General features: G+C 43.6%; 1 protein-coding gene across 1 annotated transcript in view; it reads right to left on the bottom strand.

Annotated features, from left to right (window-relative positions):
- Positions 1–21445, bottom strand: part of LOC311231311 (inactive dipeptidyl peptidase 10-like) — a gene marked incomplete at both ends in the record, with an annotated part of 312294 nt that overhangs the window by 103209 nt on the left and 187640 nt on the right. The window contains 9 exons of the mRNA XM_084317856.1: positions 960–1081; positions 2352–2399; positions 2680–2771; positions 5128–5235; positions 7307–7345; positions 9373–9496; positions 9924–10021; positions 10516–10670; positions 11374–11494. Coding sequence (XP_084173982.1) covers positions 960–1081; positions 2352–2399; positions 2680–2771; positions 5128–5235; positions 7307–7345; positions 9373–9496; positions 9924–10021; positions 10516–10670; positions 11374–11494 — 907 coding nt within the window. The remainder of the gene's footprint in view (positions 1–959; positions 1082–2351; positions 2400–2679; positions 2772–5127; positions 5236–7306; positions 7346–9372; positions 9497–9923; positions 10022–10515; positions 10671–11373; positions 11495–21445) is intronic.

The following is a 21445-nucleotide window of genomic DNA, read 5'->3' as shown; positions in this document are numbered from 1 at the left end:
ATTATTTATTTGTGTTAACTTCTGAATAAAACAACTTATTAAACACAAGTACATCTTATTGAACATTATTTTGATATTTCATTACCAATTATCATAGCAAAACAGCTTTTTCAAACAGTCTGTAATGCATTTTGGAAACGGGAGATGGGCTCATGGTGTAATGGGCCACCTGGCCTGAGAAACATAAGGAACACACATATTTTGAATGCCTTCGGCAGGTTTTTTTTTTTTTTTTTTTTTGCCATTTTAATCTAGATTAATCTAGATTAAATCCAGGATTGCAGATAGATTAATCTAGATAAAAAAATTAATCTATGCCCACCTCTAATATATATATATATATATAAATAAAGATGCATATATTATATAACAGAGTGAGTTATCACAATACATTTGCTCTTTATTTAGCCTTGTAAAAGTCCTCTCACATATCAAACATGTTATTTGCACATCAGCTCACACAATTTGTGATTACACTTGACTAGGGGGTCAGGTTTATTTTTAGGCAGTGAGTGAGAGTGGGCTATTCAATGCCTTGGTCTGTTTGGAAATGTAACACAGGGAGCGGTAATACATCTTCAATGAGAGGCCAGCGAATATTTTGGAGGTGAGGACAATCTGAGGGGCGGAGCGGCAAGCGGGCGGCCGGGTTGTGGTCAGCTGCGTGCATATCGGCCTGCCTTTTCTCACGGAGCAAGTGTGTTTTTGTGTATAGGCTATGGTGGTCAGAGCGAGAACGCATGCAGATTATCGCTCTCCATGTCAAACGGCCTTACATTTTTATCAGATTTATTTGGCGTACCCCCGATGTCATTGCGTGTAGCCCTGGGTACGGTCTGGGGGATTGAACGGGTGACCTCCCGATCACAATCCGCCCCCTGCTTCTCTAACCTTTAGGCAGAGAGGTCCCTGGCACCTCCACCTCTATAAGCCAACCTGCTGCCCGAGTGAACTCTCACCTTTACATCGCAGGAGGAAATGTTCTCTGTTGGGGCTGAGGTCAGCGTCAAAGAATGTACACTCTTCCTGTTTCAGCCTGCAGGTCATGCATCTCCGTGGAAACAAGCCCAGGGTGGAAACACTGAAGAGAGGAAGTGGAAAGTGTTTTGAACTGCGTTTCTCTTCTTTTTTTTTTATACTTTTCAGGGGAATTCCGTCTCTGGGGAAACAGCTTGGGACCCACGTGTATTTCCTGTTAGCTATTTGTCATGGTCCCAGCCGGGGTTCCGTCCTGAACAATGTGAACAATGGTTTTCTGCCGCCCTCTGGTGGCCAAACGCAGCAACTCCAGATACTGAACCTTCTCACGCTTTTAGGCCTAGGTTTGCTGGTTATGTGTAATACTATTAATGCTATGTTTATTAATGTTCTGCCTCTGTTCATGTTGTCTTTCCCCGGTCTGGGTTGTGTTTAAAGGGTTAACCTCATTGCATATGTTTCTATTAGGGGTTTATCGCTTTACATATGTTTCTGTTAAGGGTTAACCTCATTGCATATGTTTCCATTAGGGGTTTATCTCTTTACATATGTTTCCATTAAGGATAATCCCTTTACATAATGCTTATATTTGTGATGTGAGTTTTCTTTTTACTATTACTTTGTGTTCACCAGTCTTGGTCATGCCTGGTCTTAAACCAGCTGGCGCTCATCAGTAATCACGGGCAGTATTTATTCCTGCCCGTTTCTCACTTCCTTGTCGCGCCATTGCCTTTGTTTTTGTTGCCTACCCTTGTGTTCGGTCACTTACTCTGTTCACCTTTGTATTTCCCAGTGAGTCCGTTCCTTCCACGTTTTTCCAGCACTGCTGAGTTTTGTTTACCGGGTTTTGCAGTTTGCTTTTGTTTGTACATTGTTGCTTGTTACTGCTTATATATATTAAGTAAAAGCCCGTTCATTTTCATTCCGTCGTCTCTGCCTCTACTCTCTCTGATCGTGTTCAGCATTTGGGGTCTCCTCACCTACCCTCACACCGAACCGAACCCTTACACTATTGATATTAGCAAACACTAAAACAGGAAATAAACTTGGGTCCATTCATGTTTATGTTGTCCAGTTTGAAAAGGCCTATATAAAACAATAGCACAATAATTTAGTCTTACTTATATCAGTGGATGCTGTGCTATATTTTATTTCATTCTGTAGAATCTGAATAAAATTTGTAATTTTTTTATAGTGTTATCTTTTTATTCCATTTATTTACAGATGCGCTTAACAGCATAAGCAGGGTACACATGTTAAAAGCATTGGTATCGTTAGCATTCAAAAGCATTGGCATTATCGTGGTGATCCCCAAGGGGATCAATAAAGGAATATCGTATATCGTATCTTTTCTTAAATACACCACATCTTACCCGTACAGGTGTCTCTGTTGTGGGGAGCCCTCTGTGCTGAGGAAATATCTGCGTTGGAGGGAAAATAGGTCACTGTAATGTAGGGCAAGGACTACATCCATAACACTGCATTATACTGTATGTAGGTCTGCACCTTCAATCATTCATTCAAACCTTTATTTAAATCTCAGGAGATTGTTGAGGGTGGCCCTCATTTACAACGATGCAGAGTGTACAAAAATGTAGGCTATAATGTCGGATGATTACGTTACTGGGTTAAACCTGGCCTATATTATTGCACCACCACCATCACTGGGAATTCACATCTAAAAAATTACTGAAAACACACATGATTTGGTTGTTTTCGTCATAAGCAATGATTTTGGTCACTTCCCAGACACCGGACGTCAGGTGGCGAACCTCATTCTGGTCGCTTCTTGACTGAGAGAGAGAGAGAGAGAGAGAGAGAGAGAGAGAGAGAGAGAGAGAGAGAGAGAGAGAGAGAGAGAGAGAGAGAGAGAGAGAGAGAGAGAGAGAGAGAGAGAGAGAGAGAGAGAGAGAGAGAGAGAGAGAGAGAGAGAGTCGTTTGTTTCATCGTGACATTACTGGCTCTAAAGAAAAAGAGAACAAGGGACATGGAAAGAGGCGGGAGGTAGATCGAAAGAGAGCATTAGGAAGAGAAGCCTTTATAGAGAGGATAGTGAGAGAGATAGAGAGAATGAAAGCAGAGGATAAGAGGAGAGAGAGGGTGAGGGAAAGAGGAGAGAGAGGGCAAAGCAAGGGGGGGAGAGAGAGAATGAAAGCAGAGTAAAAAAGGAGAGAGAGAGAGAGAGAGAGAGAGAGAGAGAGAGAGAGAGAGAGAGAGAGAGAGAGAGAGGGGGAGTGAGAGAGAGAGGATGAAAGCAGAAGTTAAGAGGAGGGAGAGGGATGGAGAGAGATAGAGAGTTTGATTGCTGCTCCTCTCAGGCAGCATGTTGAAGTGTCCTTGAGCAAGACACACCTAATTGCTCCCGATGAGCAGGTTGGCACCTTGCATGGTTACCTCTGCTGTCGGGGTGTGAATGTGTGAGTGAATGTGTGAGTGAATGTGTGAGTGAATGTGTGAGTGAATGTGTGAGTGAATGTGTGAGTGAATGGGTGAATGTGAGGAATACAATTGTAAATCAATTTGGATAAAAGCGCTATACAAATGCCCCATTTACCATTTACCATGTAGAGGGTGAGGGAGGAAGGGAGAAATAAAGAGAGCGAGAGCGAGAGAATGAAACCAGAGAATATGAGGAGCAAGAGAGAGAGTGAGGGAGGTAAGCAGATTGAGAAGATTAACTGATTTCAATTAACCTGTGTCATAATTCTACCAGTGAAAATGTCTAAATCTCCACTCTTAAAGGTGATGTGTTGAAATAACACAGCCTGACTTTGTGTTGAAACATCATCACCTTCTGTCAGTGCCGGAATATAAACCTACTTTGGGTAAGAGCTCACAAAAACATTTTATGGCATCACAATTCTCCCTAGCCTTCAACCTTCCCCACCCATACCCCCCCCCCTCCAACCTGTTTTGTTGTTTGTTACTGGTTACTGTGGCTTTATGTTTCTTTGTATCTCATGCTGTTTCCCTGTTTCCCCCGTGGTCTTATGTTCCTTTTGTTTCTTTGTTTTTCTTTGTTTCTCTGCCTACTGTCAGTGACTTCAGGTTCTTGAGAAGCGCTATACAAATCAAATTAATTATTATTATTATTATTATTATTATTATTATTATTATTATTATTATTATTATTATTATTATTATTATTATTATTATTATTATTATTATTATGATTATGTCCATATAATACGTCTTTGTTTGAGAAATCCGGGGTTTGCGTGGCAGCGTGGACAGGCGGAGACGGACACCTGTGAAAGCGATGACGCGCACACACCCACGCTCGATTCCAAAACAAACAATGCCGTGTGCAGCATTTGAGGACATAATATTCACAGGATGGGGTGTGTGGGGGTTAGGCCTCCTGTCAAGACATTCTGGAAGGATGTAACGACTTTACTCTCCAAAGCAGCACTAATTCCAATTCAGCCAAACTGAATAGGGCTAACTCAAACACAGTCAAAGTCTGGAAGGCACACAGAGACACTGTATATGACATTATAATTTTATAAGGAACTGTTTCTATTTATTATTATTATTTAAATGTATTGTCTTTTTTATTATTATTTATTAATTTATTTATATATAGCTATTCCAATTATCTGTATTTATGTATTTGCATTTATTAATTTATTTTTCCAATTCATGGGGTGGGAGAAGGGGGTGAGTGGGGGGCATCCAATGTGGATGGAAGGGAACCATCCCTTGGAAGGTTTTGCTGGGGGTGGGGTGGTTGGAGTGGGGTCTGACATTGAAGGAAGGAAGGCTTGGCATAGGAGGGGTAATTGGAAGGGGGTGTGAGCAGGCTGACCTTGGGGAGCATCTGGGGAGAGATAGGATGCTGTGTTGCGGAGGGACCAGTGACACCACATCTTTATTGTTATTATGTCTTATACTTTTGTCTTTGTTGATTGGAATGTGTATATATATTGTTATTTTTCATTGTATTATATTATATTAATTCCAATCACAAATGATGAGTATGGTGTACATAGCGTCTCGATGTGGTATGTTAAGATGACTGTATGTTGTCCCAATTACTGCTTCTCATAAAACAATAAATATTTGGTCACAGAGAAAAACAAATACTGACTGAACTGAATGTAGGGATAACATGATGAATTGTTAAACTGGGCGCGACTTCATCATTACCTTCTTGGTAACCATGGTGACGTGGTGGAACTCTCCCTGTCCTCCTTGTTTGACGGGCAGACTGAGGAAGAGCCTGCTCCTGTCCTTGGAGAAGACCGGCTCCTGGGTCTGCATGGAGAGACAGGCTACTTTTAGAGGAGGCGACACACTTTATGCATGAGTGAGTACCTTGTGTACCTTCCGTCCCGATGGGGGAGCTGGTATTCCCTTTGGCGAGAATACACAGCTATACTTATTATACTTGTCTGTCTGTCTGTCTGTCTGTCTGTCTGTCTGTCTGTCTGTCTGTCTGTCTGTCTGTCTGTCTGTCTGTCTGTCTGTCTGTCTGTCTGTCTGTCTGTCTGTCTGTCTGTCTGTCTGTCTGTCTGTCTGTCTGTCTGTCTGTCTGTCTGTCTGTCTGTCTGTCTGTCTGTCTGTCTGTCTGTCTGTCTGTCTGTCTGTGTGTGTGTGTGTGTGTGTGTGTGTGTGTGTGTGTGTGTGTGTGTGTGTCTGTCTGTCTGTCTGTCGTGTGTGTGTGTGTGTGTGTGTGTGTGTGTGTGTGTGTGTGTGTGTGTGTGTGTGTGTGTGTGTGTGTGTGTGTGTGTGTGTGTGTGTGTGTGTGTGTGTGTGTGTGTGTGTGTGTGTGTGTGTGTGTGTGTGTGTGTGTGTGTGTGTGTGTGTGTGTGTGTGTGTGTGTGTGTGTGTGTGTGTGTGTGTGTGTGTGTGTGTGTGTGTGTGTGTGTGTGTGTGTGTGTGTGTGTGTGTGTGTGTGTGTGTGTGTGTGTGTGTGTGTGTGTGTGTGTGTGTGTGTGTGTGTGTGTGTGTGTGTGTGTGTGTGTGTGTGTGTGTGTGTGTGTGTGTGTGTGTGTGTGTGTGTGTGTGTGTGTGTGTGTGTGTGTGTGTGTGTGTTGTGTGTGTTGTGTGTGTGTGTGTGTCCGGCATATCTGACCCCTGTTTACAACATGGAAATGCCATAGTGAACCTATCCGTTGCTATATCTATGCATTAAAAAACATGAATGCTTCCTATCACCCTTCACCATTCTTCCTATGCGTCATAACATGCTTGCTATAACCCTTCCTGTGCATCCTAACATCCATCCTATGCTTCCTAATATGCTTCATAGCTTCCTAACATGTTTCTCACGCTTCCTATCACCCTTCCTCTGCTTCCCAACATCTGTCCTATGCTTCCTGATATCCATCTTATGCATTTACATTTTACATTTAGTCATTTAGCTGACGCTTTTATCCAAAGCGACTTACAAGTTCTGTACGACAAGACATCAGGAAGGGCACAACTCTATCAGCTGAGTAACAATGTGTTAAGGTGCTACATCAAAGTGTTGAGTGCTACAGTGTAGGTTAGTTTATTAGGACAAGTGCATGACAGTAAGGTTAGTTAGAGTTAGATTTGAATAATCATTTTTTTCTTCTTTTTTTCCATTATTTCAGATAATGGTTGAAGAAGTGCGTCTTTAGTCGACGGCGAAAGATTGGACGGGTTTCGGCTGTCCTAACTGGGGTGGGTAGTTCATTCCACCATTGTGGGGCAAGGACTGAGAATAGGCTACTTCTCTTTGATGACCCTCCCGGAGCTCGGATAGGAGTAGGTCTGAGGTGGCCAGAAGATGCATTATGCTTCTTAACATGTTTCCTGTGCTTCTTATTACAACAAATGCCAAAGGAAGAAATGACAAATTCCAATTGAAACTGCCTCCAAACCATTCACTACAGTGGACTTATAGGATGGACTTATAAATAATATGGATGAGTGAGTGAGATGAAGACCAATGAACTCTGGCATATAGGCCAATGAAGGCCACTGAACTCTGGCATATAAGGTGCAATGATGAGTGTTGCAGCCTGATGAAAGATAATAGCCAGAGGTGTAATTCTACACTGCTGCTGTGACAAGAAAAATAATGACACAATATGAATACAGAAGAAATGCAGTGAATACAACCTATGAAGCAACACTATTTTGTCACCATAGAAAGAGTATCAAAACAAAACAAAAATGTTTCATTTGTAGCAGTGGCTTGCCAAGGTAAACAGAATTGAACAGCAGAAAAGACGGTGTCCACAAAATATGCATTTATATAATTGTATCAGTTTGGGACATTTGTGAAATATCGTGGTGGGCTGCCACCACAAATACATCTACGTAAAGGAAAAGTATTGGAATTATGTCAAGTTACCTGCTTGGAGAGCCAGAAGTTTGAACTTTCCCCATGTCTCTGAAAAATAAACACAACATCTTAATGAATACATGAATGGATGGATGAATGGATGGATGGACACTACACCATATTTTATCTATTTATTACAAAAAGATTTGCACTACATCCATACCTAATTTTTGCATTTAGTATTTTTAAGTTAGCATTTGTGTACCTCATTGTCTGCATTTCTTTTTACTTCATTGTACTTTAGGTTGCACTTTAGTTTGTATATTGTATTTAAGCATTACATCACACGCAGGAGTGGTTTGTGACCAATAAACCATGCCTAGGGGTGGTTGTTAGGCCCGAGGCGCAGCCGAGGGTCGTTAGACCCCCCTAGGCATGGTTTATTGGTCACAAATCACGACTGCACGTGGTGTAAAGCTTTTATACAACTGCCAGATTCATCCAACCTTATTTCTATACAATAAACACACATTAATCGAAGATTTATTGAAAAAACCATCCGCCAGAAAAAGTAGTTCCCACAACTCCATGTGGAAGCAGCTTGAAGTGCATCCAACCAAACTAACACATCCAACTGTGTATTATTGGAATGATTGAGAGAAGTTGCCTCATGTGGAAGCAGCTTGAAGTGCATCCAACCAACTAACACATCCAACTGTGTATTATTGGAATGATTGATTGAAAATTTATTAAAACGTTTTCTTTGCCCTATAGGAAAAAAACGTTTTCTTCGCCCTATTTTTTTATTTATTTCTTTTAGCCTAAACTTAACCAGTTGGAAACCAGGGGTACAGTAATAAAATTAGCAATCAACCAATCAATCAATTCAATAGACCATGCTCACTTAAAACAGCGCTGCTTCTCTCTCAGTCTGACTCCCCCGCTGTTGCAGACAGGAGTGTGTGTGTGTGTGTGCGTGTGTGTGTGTGTGTGTGTGTGTGTCACAGTGTGTGTGTGCGTGTGTGTGTGTATGTGTGTGTGTGTGTGTGTGTGTGTGTGTGTGTGTGTGTGTGTATGTGTGTGTTTGTGGGTACGCCAGCGTCGGACAGTGTGAGAGAGAACGCTGCAGTCGGAAAGTAGGAAGGAAGAAATTTAAATCAATCAATTAATCTATCAATCAATCCGCGATTTTTCTTTTGTTCTAGATTGAGTCAAGACCCATCAATTACATCATCCAACATTGTTTAAAATACTAACACGTTCCCCTTGACAGAATCGCTTTATATTTAGTCGTTATGACGCTATCAACATATCCATTTGTTAAAGATTATTGTCCGCCATCTTGTTTTTTCCGACGGAGTGATCCGGCGGAGTGATGTGATTCGGTGGTGGGCGGGTCCTGGGACCAGGAGCGTGGATTATGAAGGATACATACGTGTAAATGGACTGTTTCAGCCAATCAGAATAGAGAAATTTGCATGCCGTTGTATAAAATTGTATAGTGTTAGGACTTTATTCCTCTTTAACTTTTCTTTACTGTATGAAGCACATTCTCATGGGCTCATACAGAACAAAGCATTTCACTGTAATGTACATGTAATTTATACATGACAAATAAAACAAACTCTAAACTTGAACTTGGAATGATGGATGTAATTCAAAAATACTTGCTACACTGTATCAGCTCCCAACATGTTTCTATTTTATTCCATTAAAAGAAACACCTGAACTTGCTTTCATCCAAACATACCTGAAGAAGAGCTCATGAGGACTCAAAACATTGTAGACTTATTGCAATAGACATTTAAAATATCGGGAGGTGATAACAGTATTGCAAGTCTTTTTGGACTTCTTGGACTCCTGGAAAAGAGACGTGCCTTCTATGACTTCTAGCATTGATGGATTGGATTGAGAAAGATGAACAGATGGGCAGACAGTAGGAGGGAAGGATGGATAGACGGGTGGTGGATGGAAAGATGGATTGATGGTATGGTCTCCGAAACTAAATGTTATCAAATGAAGGTTCTTGTAATCCAAAAGTTTTGAGAAGCACGTTCTGCACCGACATGCTGTTTGACAATGTCCCTCGTCCCCCCGTCTCCCAGAGGTACGGAGATGGGTGCTGATGTCCTCACCTCGACACAGGCTCCGTTGGTGGTGTCACAGTCGGTCAGAACCGAGGTGTTCTGGGCTCTGTTGAGCCACCGTACCACCAGGTGTGTGTTACTGACCCACTTCACCATGACCACATAGAACTCCCTGGGAGGGAGGGAGGGAGAGAGAGAGAGAGAGAGAGAGAGAGAGAGAGAGAGAGAGAGAGAGAGAGATAGAGAGATAGAGAGAGAGAGATAGAGAGAGAGAGAGAGAGAGAGAGAGAGAGAGGGAGAGAGAGGGAGGGAGGGAGAGAGAGAGGGAGATGGAGAGAGAGATAGGGAGAGAGAAAGTGAGAGGAAGTGAGACAGAGTGAGAATGAGAGTGAGAGTAAGAGTTGAGAGAGTGAGAGTGCAATTTGTGTGCGTGTGTGTGCATGTGTATGTGTGTGTGTGTGTGTGTGTGTGTGTGTGTGTGTGTGTGTGTGTGTGTGTGTGTGTGTGTGTGTGTGTGTGTGTGTGTGTGTGTGTGTGTGTGTGTGTGTGTGTGTGTGTGTGTGTGTGTGTGTGTGTGTGTGTGTGTGTGTGTGTCTCACCGTAGCCAGAGGTCATCGGGTGGCAGTATCTCCTGGGTGTGTGTGGCTCCATACAGGTTCACCACCGACAGCTTGACTGAAGGGTTGGGCTGACCCGCCTGTCAGCAAAAGCACAATTATAATGACAGTTATTCCATTTTATATAATTTTTATAGTATTTAGGATTCAATACAAGATAATAGCCTACAGCAGGCAGTGCCAGAATAATGTGAAAGAGAGAATGGTTGACACTACAATCAAGTCCCCCCTACCTTCCTTCCAGAGATAGGACCAACTCAAGTATGGGTGCAACAATATGAGGTTTTTATGGTACAATTGACCTACAGCGGCGCCAACCTGCCCTATCTGAAACCTTTTCTTGATCTTCCAATCACAACTGTTGCTTTCCTCCTCTTTCAGCTTCTAATGCTTACAGTTAATTCACTGTGATGTTTTTAACTGAGTTTAACAGTGAAATCGGTCATCAAAATCCTGATATTTGAGATAAAGTCTTTAGTGCTAGCCATGCCAGTACAAGCTGAAGGAGGAGCTTAGTTGTAACTAAGGTAAAAACTACAAATCACCAAATATAGGTGTCACAGCCCAGACTTACCATTGGGTATGGGTAATGTAGTCCTTTGGGGTAGGTGCTGCCAGTGAACTTAGGCAGGGCCATGTTAGGGACCAGGGTGTCGTTGATGGTGAGGAAAGCAAGTCTCTCTCCATCAGGAGCCCACCAGTGGGCGACATGAGTCCTTAGAATCTCCTCTAAATAATGTAAATAAACATATAGTGAGTTACAATGAGTTACATTCATCTTCAGATAACAATAGTCAACATGAATGGGCAATAATAGTCCACACACAGAATCTCTGTATAATGTAAATAAACAAATAAGAAATGCAACAATGCATACATGTCTCATCAAGGTTACACCTACAGTAGGTCCAGACTCAAGCCGTTAAAGTGCCCATCGGTCAGGGGTTATGGTTAGGCTAAAGGAACACACCAACATTATGGGAATGGGTTTACTGTATTCTCCAGAATCAGACAAGAAGATAGATACCAATGTCTCTTCTGTGCGTTCAGTACAAAGCTATCCTGCTGCAAGCTAGCCTAGCTTAGCACAAATTAATGGAAGCAGATACGAACCACTAGCCTAGCTGTTGTCCAAAAACACCTCTCCCCAAGTTTTAAGCTAGGCTAGTAGTAGTGGTCTGTATCCACTTCCATTAATTTGTGCTAAGCTAGGCTAGCTAGCTGTCAGCCAGATTGCTTTGAACGCACAGAGAGGAAATTGGTATCTATCTTCTTGTCTGACTCTGGAGAAGCCCCTTTAAGGTTATGGTTAAGGTGAGGTTAGGATAATGCTCAGGTTTAGGTTTAGGCTAAGGAGTCAGGGAATTAATATAAGTATATGGAATGTCCCTACAATGCATGAGACAATTTGATGTGTGTGATCCATACAGACCCTCATAGAGCCAGTCAGCTATCCCGTTGAAGATGACCCCTTCCAGCCCAGAGGAGGTGATCCTGAGAGAGTTGCTCCTGACGTCTGAATTGTAGTAGATATTGTTCTCAAAGATGTAGATCTGGCAGGAGAGAGAGAGAGAGAGAGAGAGAGAGAGGCAAGACTCAGAATCACCATGGCAACTCACCTTGTGTACATCGCTCTAATCATGCACTCAGTCTCAAGCACCTTGACGTGGCGTGATGGTGGTGGTGGAACCAGTGGGGTTCACACTGAACAAAAGGAGATGATGGGTAGGGGGTAAGTGCTTTTTCCGCCAAGTTCTACCTGCACGCTGTGGGGATTCTGTGGAGATGTGTGTCGTCAAGAGGGACTCCATAGGGAGGTGTAGTGGTTACGTCATTTCCGTTTTTCGCGTTCCACCCTCTGAAACGCAATGCATTTCCCCATTGACCATTTCTAAATAGTCTCGTTTAAAACAAATAAAGCATACAAATTCGCATGGTGTACCTTTCTGTGCTTATTCATCAACAATCTATAGCTCAACATGAGAATATTCGGAATTAATCATTAAAAAAGAAATCGCACATTTTTTTTTTAAACCAAAAATGCTTAAACAATAATGTTAGTGATAGAAGGGAACTCATTTTGTGCAAAAATGGAAAGCTTTTGGGACGGCCGGGTAGCGCAGCGGACTAAGCATCTGTCTACCATCACAGAGACAGTGGGATCTAATCCAGCTGTGGTGCTTCCGGGTTGGCCGACCGTCCATACTAACACAATTGGCAGCAGTGGCGGACTGGGACACAAATTCAGCCCGGGACATTCAGACGCACCAGCCCACACACCGGCCCACGCACCGGCCCACGCACCGGCCCACACACCGGCCCCGAAACCGGCCCACACAACGGCCGTTATGAAACACTTGTCCAGTATTAAACAACCCAAGGCTGTGGCTAAGGAGTCAACATCAGGGAGACCAAATCTACACACCGCCCCTAGATGTGCACTCATGCACAGTGCACACACACACACACACACACACACAGAGACACACACATACATATACCGTTACTTCCTGTCATTGGCATATGTTTTATTTTTTTACTAACATCTTAGTGCCTCATTAGCCTAGGGATTAAGGATACATGAAGTATTAACTACACCATAATAATATTGAGGTTTTGATCCATATATATATTTTTTTTTTATTTATTTTTTTTCCATACAGAACATATTCTTAAATAATAGCGCTGCCCGAGGCGGGGCATGATACAGTCAACATATAGCAAAAGAGAGAGCGAGAGAGAGCTCCCGTTCTACAGTCAATATACAGTGTACAGAGAGAGAGAGAGAGAGAGACACATTGGAAAGAAATTGAAATGCTATTTGGCCCTAAACAGAGAGTACACAGTGGCAGAATACCTGAGCACTGTGACTGAAGATCCTTGACTATACAGACTCAGCGAGCACAGCCTAGCCATCGAGAAAGGCCGCCATAGGCAGACTGTGTGTGTTAGAAAGAGAGAGAGAGAGAGAGAGAGCATGTGTGTTAGAGAGAGAGAGAGAGAGAGAGAGAGAGAGAGAGAGAGAGAGAGAGAGAGAGAGAGAGAGAGAGAGAGAGAGCATGTGTGTGTGTTAGAGAGAGCATGTATGAGAGATCAAAAAGGACAAAGATCAACACTTAAATCCAAAGAGAAGAGGGTCTATAGAGAAACCAAAGCAGCAAGGAGCCAATGGCCGACATCAGCTAAATAGGCTAGCCAGGTACTGTGACACACACAGCTTTGGCCAACGGCCCAACGCTACCCAAGCTACACAAACGACCAAGACATTCACACACAGCACATGTCGTATCTCCAAATGTTGCATATGTTTTGCCTGGAAAAAAACATCATTATTAACAAAACATTCGGGAGGGGAAGGAAGGAAGAGTGGGGTAATGTCATGACATTTTCATTAATCTTACCTGCACCAAGGAACGCAGGGCGAAAGGCCGTAACACAGGTCTCCACGTTGACGAAAGGCCTCTCGCTGTCGGGACAAAAATAAGCTGCTGCCAGAGCCTTGTCATGGTGCAGGCCCGACTACATCTTCTGTCAAAGATGATGTCGTAGTCAGAGTGCCAGAACCCCCTGCTATTCTCACGGCTAATGTCAATGGTCGTAGCACAAGCTAACAGCTAACTCAAGGCTAACTGATAGCATCAAACGAACGTTCCCAGCCGAGCGCAGCCGGCAGTTAGCCAGTTAGCTGTTTAGCTTCGACGTTAACTGCCGGCTGCGCTCGGCTGGGAACGTTCGTTTGATGCTATCAGTTAGCCTTGAGTTAGCTGTTTAGCTTCGACGTTAACAGTTAGCTCAACCAGGCTATCGCTAACCATTAGCTAACGCAGAAGCAAGCTATGCGTCTGTACAGCCAGGTGCTGACACCAGGCACACACCGTTAGCTACTAGTAGTACTATTAGCTAGTCGACCAGTTTGGCTCCAGAGAGAGAGAGAGAGAGATAGGTCCACGGCGGGAATATAATAATAGGTTGACTCACCATAACGCAGTATCAATGCGGCGCCAATGGTAAAGTTGGAAGGAGACTTTCTTGGCCCACGGTGTAATTTATTCTGATCCATGCTGCTTTTGAAAAGACATCCACTGGCTCCTCTGAATAGCGCTGAATTAGATCATCCCTCTACCTCGTGTCGTGTGTCTTCTTCTTCTTCTTCTTCTTCTTCTTCTTCTTCTTCTTCTATTACGGCGGACGGGAGAAGAGACCGGAAACACTATCCTAAAATCTGTAGAGCAGCAAAGCCGCAGAAACCGGAAAACTGCAGTCTGCAGAGCCGCAGAGGCAGGAACAAGTCAGACACATTCTACAAACGTGTCTAATGTGAAATATATAAGCATATAAGCAAAACTAGATTTTAGGTCTGTGATGAAAAAGGGCCTCGCGGGAAGGGGGACCTCGCAAAAAATAAAAATAAAAATAAAAATAAAAACAAAAATAAAAATAAATAAATAAAAAATATATTTTTTTAATTTTTTTAAATTTTTTATTTTGCGAGGCCCCCCTTCCCGCGAGGCCCTGTGCGACCGCACTGCTCGCACACCCCCTGAGGCGGCCCTGGTCATGCATATCAAGTTTGGTCAATGTCAGACCTTGCAATACACTGTAAGGCACTGTAAGGCTACTGTCCTGCCTCACTTCCAGTGATGAAGCTAAGCTATGCTAACGGAGCATCTATTCCCAAAGCTAAAATGCACGCACAGAGACAAAAAAGGTATGTATCTTCTTGTCTAACTCCAGGGAAGATGTTAAATAAGCTAATTTCCCAAAATAGTGGAGTTATCCTTTAACACCAAGAAAACAGTGTGTATGATGTTCACAAAGTCACCAGTAGAGGTCACTCACTCTAATGTGTTTCTGGGAGAGGCGGAGCTGGACATTGTACATTAATTCAAGTATCTTGGGGTCACATTGGACTCTACATTGACCTTCAAAAAGTAATGTGAAGAAAGTGACAAACACAGTCAAGTTTAACATCGAAAACGTCAGGCAGATCAGGCCCTGCCTGCCAGTTAATGCTGCAAGGATGTTTCTGCATTCAATGATTTTATCACACATCGAGTACTGTTTTATCAACTGGTCTCTTTCATATGTCACTACTCTTACACCAATAGAATTACTCTACAAAAAAGCCATAAAAGTATTTGATAGGAAACCAATTTCATTTCATCACTGTAATGTTTTAGAAAAACATAACATGCTAAGTTTCGAGAATTTCCAAGTTTTCAAATATACTTGCTTCATGTACAAGGTTCTGTATGGACTTGCCCCTCCCCCATTGAATGAGTTCATCCAACAGAAAGGAGACACTGGCATTACCACCAGGGCCATCAGTAGAGGGGACTGTAAGGTGCCTTTTCGGTATACTACCATTGCAAAAACTGTGTTCTCTGTTAAAAGTGGTAACTACTGGAATAGCCTACCAGTTGTGATTAGAGAGTGCCCTACATACTCCATGTTCAAGACCCATCTTAAACTGCATCTTAAGGCAAACCAGAACTGTGATCATTTTTAATCTGATTTAGTTTATGCAACTTGTTTATTGTTTTATTGCCGGCCCACACACTGGCCCACACACCGGCCCACATAATGGCCCACACACTACACCGGCCCACATATGGCCCACACACTACACCGGCCCACACACTACACCGGCCCACACACCGGCCCACACACTGGCCCACACACCGGCCCACACACTGGCCCACACACCGGCCCACATACTGGCCCACACACCGGCCCACACACCGGCCCACACACTGGCCCACACACTGGCCCACACACTGGCCCACACACTGGCCCACACACTGGCCCACACACCGACTCACACACTGGCCCACATACTGGCCCACACACTGGCCCACATACTGGCCCACATACTGGCCCACACACTGGCCCACATACTGGCCCACAGACTGGCCCACATACTGGCCCACACACTGGCCCACATACTGGCCCACACACCGGCCCACACACTGGCCCACACACCGGCCCACATACTGGCCCACACACTGGCACACACACTGGCCCACATTAGTGGCCCACACACCGACTCACACACCGGCCCACACACTGGCCCACACACCGGCACACATACTGGCCCACACACCGGCCCACACACTGGCCCACACACCGGCCCACATACTGGGCCACACACTGGAAACACACACTGGCACACATTAGTGGCCCACACACCGACTCACACACCGGCCCACACACTGGCCCACAGACTGGCCCACATACTGGCCCACACACCGGCCCACATACTGGCCCACACACCGGCCCACAGACTGGCCCACATACTGGCCCACATACTGGCCCACACACCGGCCCACATACTGGCCCACACACCGGCCCACACACTGGCCCACACACCGGCCCACATACTGGCCCACACACTGGCCCACATACTGGCCCACACACTGGCCCACACACCGGCCCACATACTGGCCCACACACTGGCCCACATACTGGCACACACACTGGCCCACATACTGGCCCACACACTGGCCCACATACTGGCCCACATACTGGCCCACACACTGGCCCACACACCGGCACACACACTGGCCCACATTAGTGGCCCACACACCGGCCCACATACTGGCCCACATACTGGCCCACACACTGGCCCACACACCGACTCACACACTGGCCCACATACTTGCCCACACACCGGCCCACACACTGGCCCACATTAGTGGCCCACACACCGACTCACACACTGGCCCACACACTGGCCCACACACCGGCCCACATTAGTGGCCCACACACTGGCCCACACACTGGCCAAAAAAAAAAAGTACCAAAAAAAAAAAGTTAAAAAAAAAAAGTATAAAAAAAAAGATTTTTTTTTTTTTTTTTTTTGGACCAGCCCACTTTGGTTCCGGCCCATCGGGATTCGTCCCGAACGTCCCGATGGCCAGTCCGCCACTGATTGGCAGTGTTAGCGGGTGGGAAACCCGGCGAGGGTGGGTCCTGGTCGTTGTAACCAGCGACTCCAACAGTTCGGTCAGGGCGCCTGCACAGCAAGGGAAGGATCTAGGAGAGGTAGTGTGACCTTCCACACGTTGTGATGATGACACGACACACAAGGGTAATAATTATTTGTATTTTCAGGCTGTATAGGCGCCTATACAGCCTGAAAATACAAATAATTATTACCCTTGTGTGTCGTGTCATCATCACATACCGTAATATACTGAGCACACAATAGGAACAAACACATTTTCAAATGTAAAGTTAGCGGCGCCCACCACATCAAGTATGTCTACACGACAAGAGTTGTAGGTCGTAAATGATGAAATAGATTTACCAACAAAAAAGGTGTTTAGCCTGCTCATACCTTAATAAAAGCGTGGGGCAGCACGAATAACTTGGCTCTGCTAATATATTGTGCTTCCATTCAAACAGACGGCAACACACATGAAGTCAAGTCTCACTGACTCGCGTGAGACTTCCGTCTACACCCTGGCCAGGGTGCTTATAGCTTGTCCGCAACAGTAAGTTACTTCCGGGGTAGGCCTGATTGGCCCCGACAGGCACGTGACGCGCAACTTTCTCTGCCGCGCGGCACGCTCCGCGGAGCCGAGCGGCAGAGCTTGCGGAATTACGTAACCGTCCAAATACGCCATGACTTTCATTCGGCGCTTCAGCTCACCTGCCAGAGCAGCGGTCCTGCGATCCTGCGGTCTGTTGTTGGTGAGTTCGAATCCCATCAAATCTTTTTTTTTTAACGTGATTTTTTTTTTAACGTGTATTCTTTCGCCGGTTAAGGTTAGGCATGGTTAAGGTTAAGGTTAAGGTTAGGCATTGTTTCGGAGTTGGTTAAGGTTAGAACGGTTAAGTTTAGGCGCTGTTAAGGAGCTGGTTAAGGTTAGAGTTTGTCTTAGAGAATGGCAATATTCTTTCTATGGTTAAGGTTAGGCATGGTTAAGGTTAAGGTTAAGGTTAGGCATTGTTTCGGAGTTGGTTAAGGTTAGAACGGTTAAGTTTAGGCGCTGTTAAGGAGCTGGTTAAGGTTAGAGTTTGTGTTAGAGAATGGCAATAGACAGCCTATTTCCGCGCGACAGCTCTCAGCAGCCTCGTTGCGCGTCCTGAGTTTGCCGCGTCACGTGCCTGTCGGGGCCAATCAGGCCTACCCCGGAAGTCACTTACTGTTGCGGAACAGTTACAGGCGGCCAGGGTACTCCTGGGTCCTAGTGCCCACCCACATTACACTATATGTCATGCACATGTATTTTATATGTTAATAAAATTGCATTTATTTATAGTCCTCCTAATTCTGTCACTGTTTGATGTCACAAAGAAGGGTGTATCCGAAAGCTGTCTACAACATTTGTAACAGGTGATGAAAAAGTAAACAAATAATTAACTATTAGACATTTGTTAATGATGAATAGGCTTCACTTCAGATTAGGGCACACAATAGCATCTGCAAATGATTTATAGCTGTTTTATGAATGTCTTAACAAATCATTTGTTGAACATGAACAAATAAATGGAGGTACAGTATAGGGGAGAACGGGGGACGTTGTCACACTTTTTACTCTAGTGTGAATTGCTCATCATCAAAACATCTTTCAATAATCATTCCTACATTAAATTGAAGCTTAAGATGTTGGCTTGAAATGTGTATCCCTCTCATTTTCCAACGTATTGTAACAAAGAGTTAATCACCTATCAAAGACACTCTGACACATTGTGACAACCAACCCCATCATGGGGATGGTCGTCACAGACTATGGGGTTGGTTGTCACACCATGTGTTTTAATGGGAAAATCTTAAAAAGAAGACAAGAAGACCGAACTAAATTTTAAAGTTTAATTGCATTGACAAGTTGACAAATACATAACTTAATGCACTTAACTTAACATGAACCTAAACAGGAAACACATCTTTAGGCCATCCTATATAACAAAATAACAATAATAGCCTACACAACATGTGACAACCAACCCCAAATAAAATGTGACGACCAACCCAAACTGGAATGTCTTGATAGCATCAAGGCTAACAGCCATCTAACAACTAGTTAGCTAGCTAACAACAATCTAAACTATAGCTATCCCTTCACACTTTTTAAGGGTAATAATTGTTCCATTATAAACCAATTGTGTAAAAGCCTAGAAGAAAAATACTGAGGAGCGGAATATTTACAAATGGACATAAAAAAACACAAAAAGTCCCCTCACCTCAAATTCAGCTGTTTCACTCCAAAGATGACAATGTAGGTGAACTCTGACCACAATTCTGGACATTTAAATACCAAAGTATGGGAGACAGGACCCTCTGGTGGTGAAATATAATGAATGTGACAACCTACCCATGTGACAACGTCCCCTGTTCTCCCCTAGTCGTTTTTTCATATCCATTTTTCAAAGCATCTACAAATGTGTTACTACACATTAAACAACATTATATTTAATGATGAACAAATCAAGTACAAACAATGTTGATAATGAGTTATAAATAATGTAGAACTAATTTGTAAATGTTATACAAATATAGTTATAAATGATTTAATTATAATTTACGAATGTATATAAATGATTTGTTCATGATTAGTTCATTATCTACAAATACCTTATAAAGGTCTTATAACTGAGTGTTATTATAAAGTGTTACCGGCTAAAGCTGGTAACCTCAATGCAAGACTCTTAAACCTGTTACCAAGGCGACAGGCTGTCTGCGTGTGCAGGGGGGCTTTTATATTGAGAGGCACAGCATGTGTAGTCTTCCGGGCTGTCTGACATGTCTGACCCATTTGAACGCATCGTGGGGACATTCCATATTTATAACAAAAAACAAGATAATTGCACTCAATGAAGAAACCCAATGCCATTACCAAAAGGAAGCCTAACATGCCTATAAATAACCAGACCGCGGCACATGACTCATAGATAATGTCTTCCATCTTCTCTAATTTATTTACCACCATACCTTTTAAGCTCATCTAACGCCATTAACAAATCCATGTTAACTGTCTCCCATTATTTCCTTGGATTATTTCTAGGCCATTTCGCTGTGCCCACAGCTCTTCTCTCTGACCGGCATGCAGGCTAGCCTTCAGTACCATCTACATCCCATCCTACAGCGCTTCTCCCTCCGCCTCTGTGATTTTATTTAAATTCTTTTATTCTATTATTTTATTTAGTTTCACTGTTTTTAACTGCAGTCTGTTGTTGTTGTTGTTTCTGATTTTTGTTTTTGTTTTTATATACTAGCTGTAGTGTAAAGCACCCTGTGCATTCATGCTGTGAAGGGTGCTATATAAATAAAGGTCATTCATTCATTCATTCATTCTGTGACCCTCGTATACTGCTGTGGTTTTCTACCCGTGTCAGGATTGGGGGGGGTGGGTGGGGGGGGGGGGGTGTAGGACACACACAAAGGGGAATCTTAAAGTGACCCCAGAGGTAACCACTGGAATCGCTGAGCGATGAGAGAGGGTGGGGGAAAACACAACAATAAAATAAATGAAAAATAAAAGCTGTAGGAAACACAAAATACCAGTATAAAATAACTGGGGAAAAACCCCAAAGTAACCACCACTGCCTAGCAGTTGAAAACAACAAGAAAAACAACAGCACTAGAGACAGAGAAAACCCTAGAAGCATGAGCTTGGGATGCTCCTCTACTATTGAGGGAAAAACATGAAATGCCATGCCGCATGGCAATTAACTGGTGTCTGGTGATTGACAGCTCACCAGAGAAAACCAAAAATAACTGGTGTCTGGTGATTGACAGCTCACCAGAGAAACCCCAAAATACGTCCAAAGCACACTAGAATAAACAAACAAAAAAAAACACATAAACCGCAATCCATCACAACCCGTTGCTGAATTTCTGAAGAAGTACTGATCGATACGGCAAACCTGCACTCCCTCTACCAAGCACTTTTCCCTCACTTTTCTGAAGCTTCTTTCCCTCTACCACTCCAGGGCCCCGTTTCATGTACCGGGATAACGGAGTTAGCCGGATAACTTTAGCTGGATAACTGGGTTAGCCTGACTTTCCGATTTCATGTACGTGGATTTCCCAAATCACCATGACAACATATCCAAAAGTTTGAGCCTGGTCGAAAGCAGAGTTCAAGTTCAAGTTAGCCTGAACTATCGCCACGCCCCCGCAAAGAAGTGACAGCCCGTTTCCTGAAACTATTCCCACAGTCTACGATCTGCATTATACCATTCTGAATTACGTTTTTGTGCTCCATTCTTCCAGAGGGGGCTTTTGAAATGTAAAATAGACCCAAAATGCTGATATTAAATTCACTTTGTCCTAAATAATGCACGTTATATATACCGTGGCGACGGTGGCGCTCGCTCGTGCGATGTACACATGATGTGGTTATTTTAATTGTAACTGGGATTAAGATGTCTGATGAGATGCGCTGTTTGACGGATTTGAGAAATTGAATGAGCCGTTGACGTCACATTAATGAATGAGGATAAAGAGATAAACTTCATTCAAAACAAAGGATATTCTAAACACGGGTCTCTCGTTC

This window comes from Notolepis coatsorum (assembly GCF_963971535.1).
Source record: "Notolepis coatsorum genome assembly, chromosome: 1".
NCBI classification, from domain to species: domain Eukaryota; kingdom Metazoa; phylum Chordata; class Actinopteri; order Aulopiformes; family Paralepididae; genus Notolepis; species Notolepis coatsorum.
Note: the sequence above shows the minus strand (reverse complement) of the source record. Positions and strands in the feature narration are given on the sequence as shown.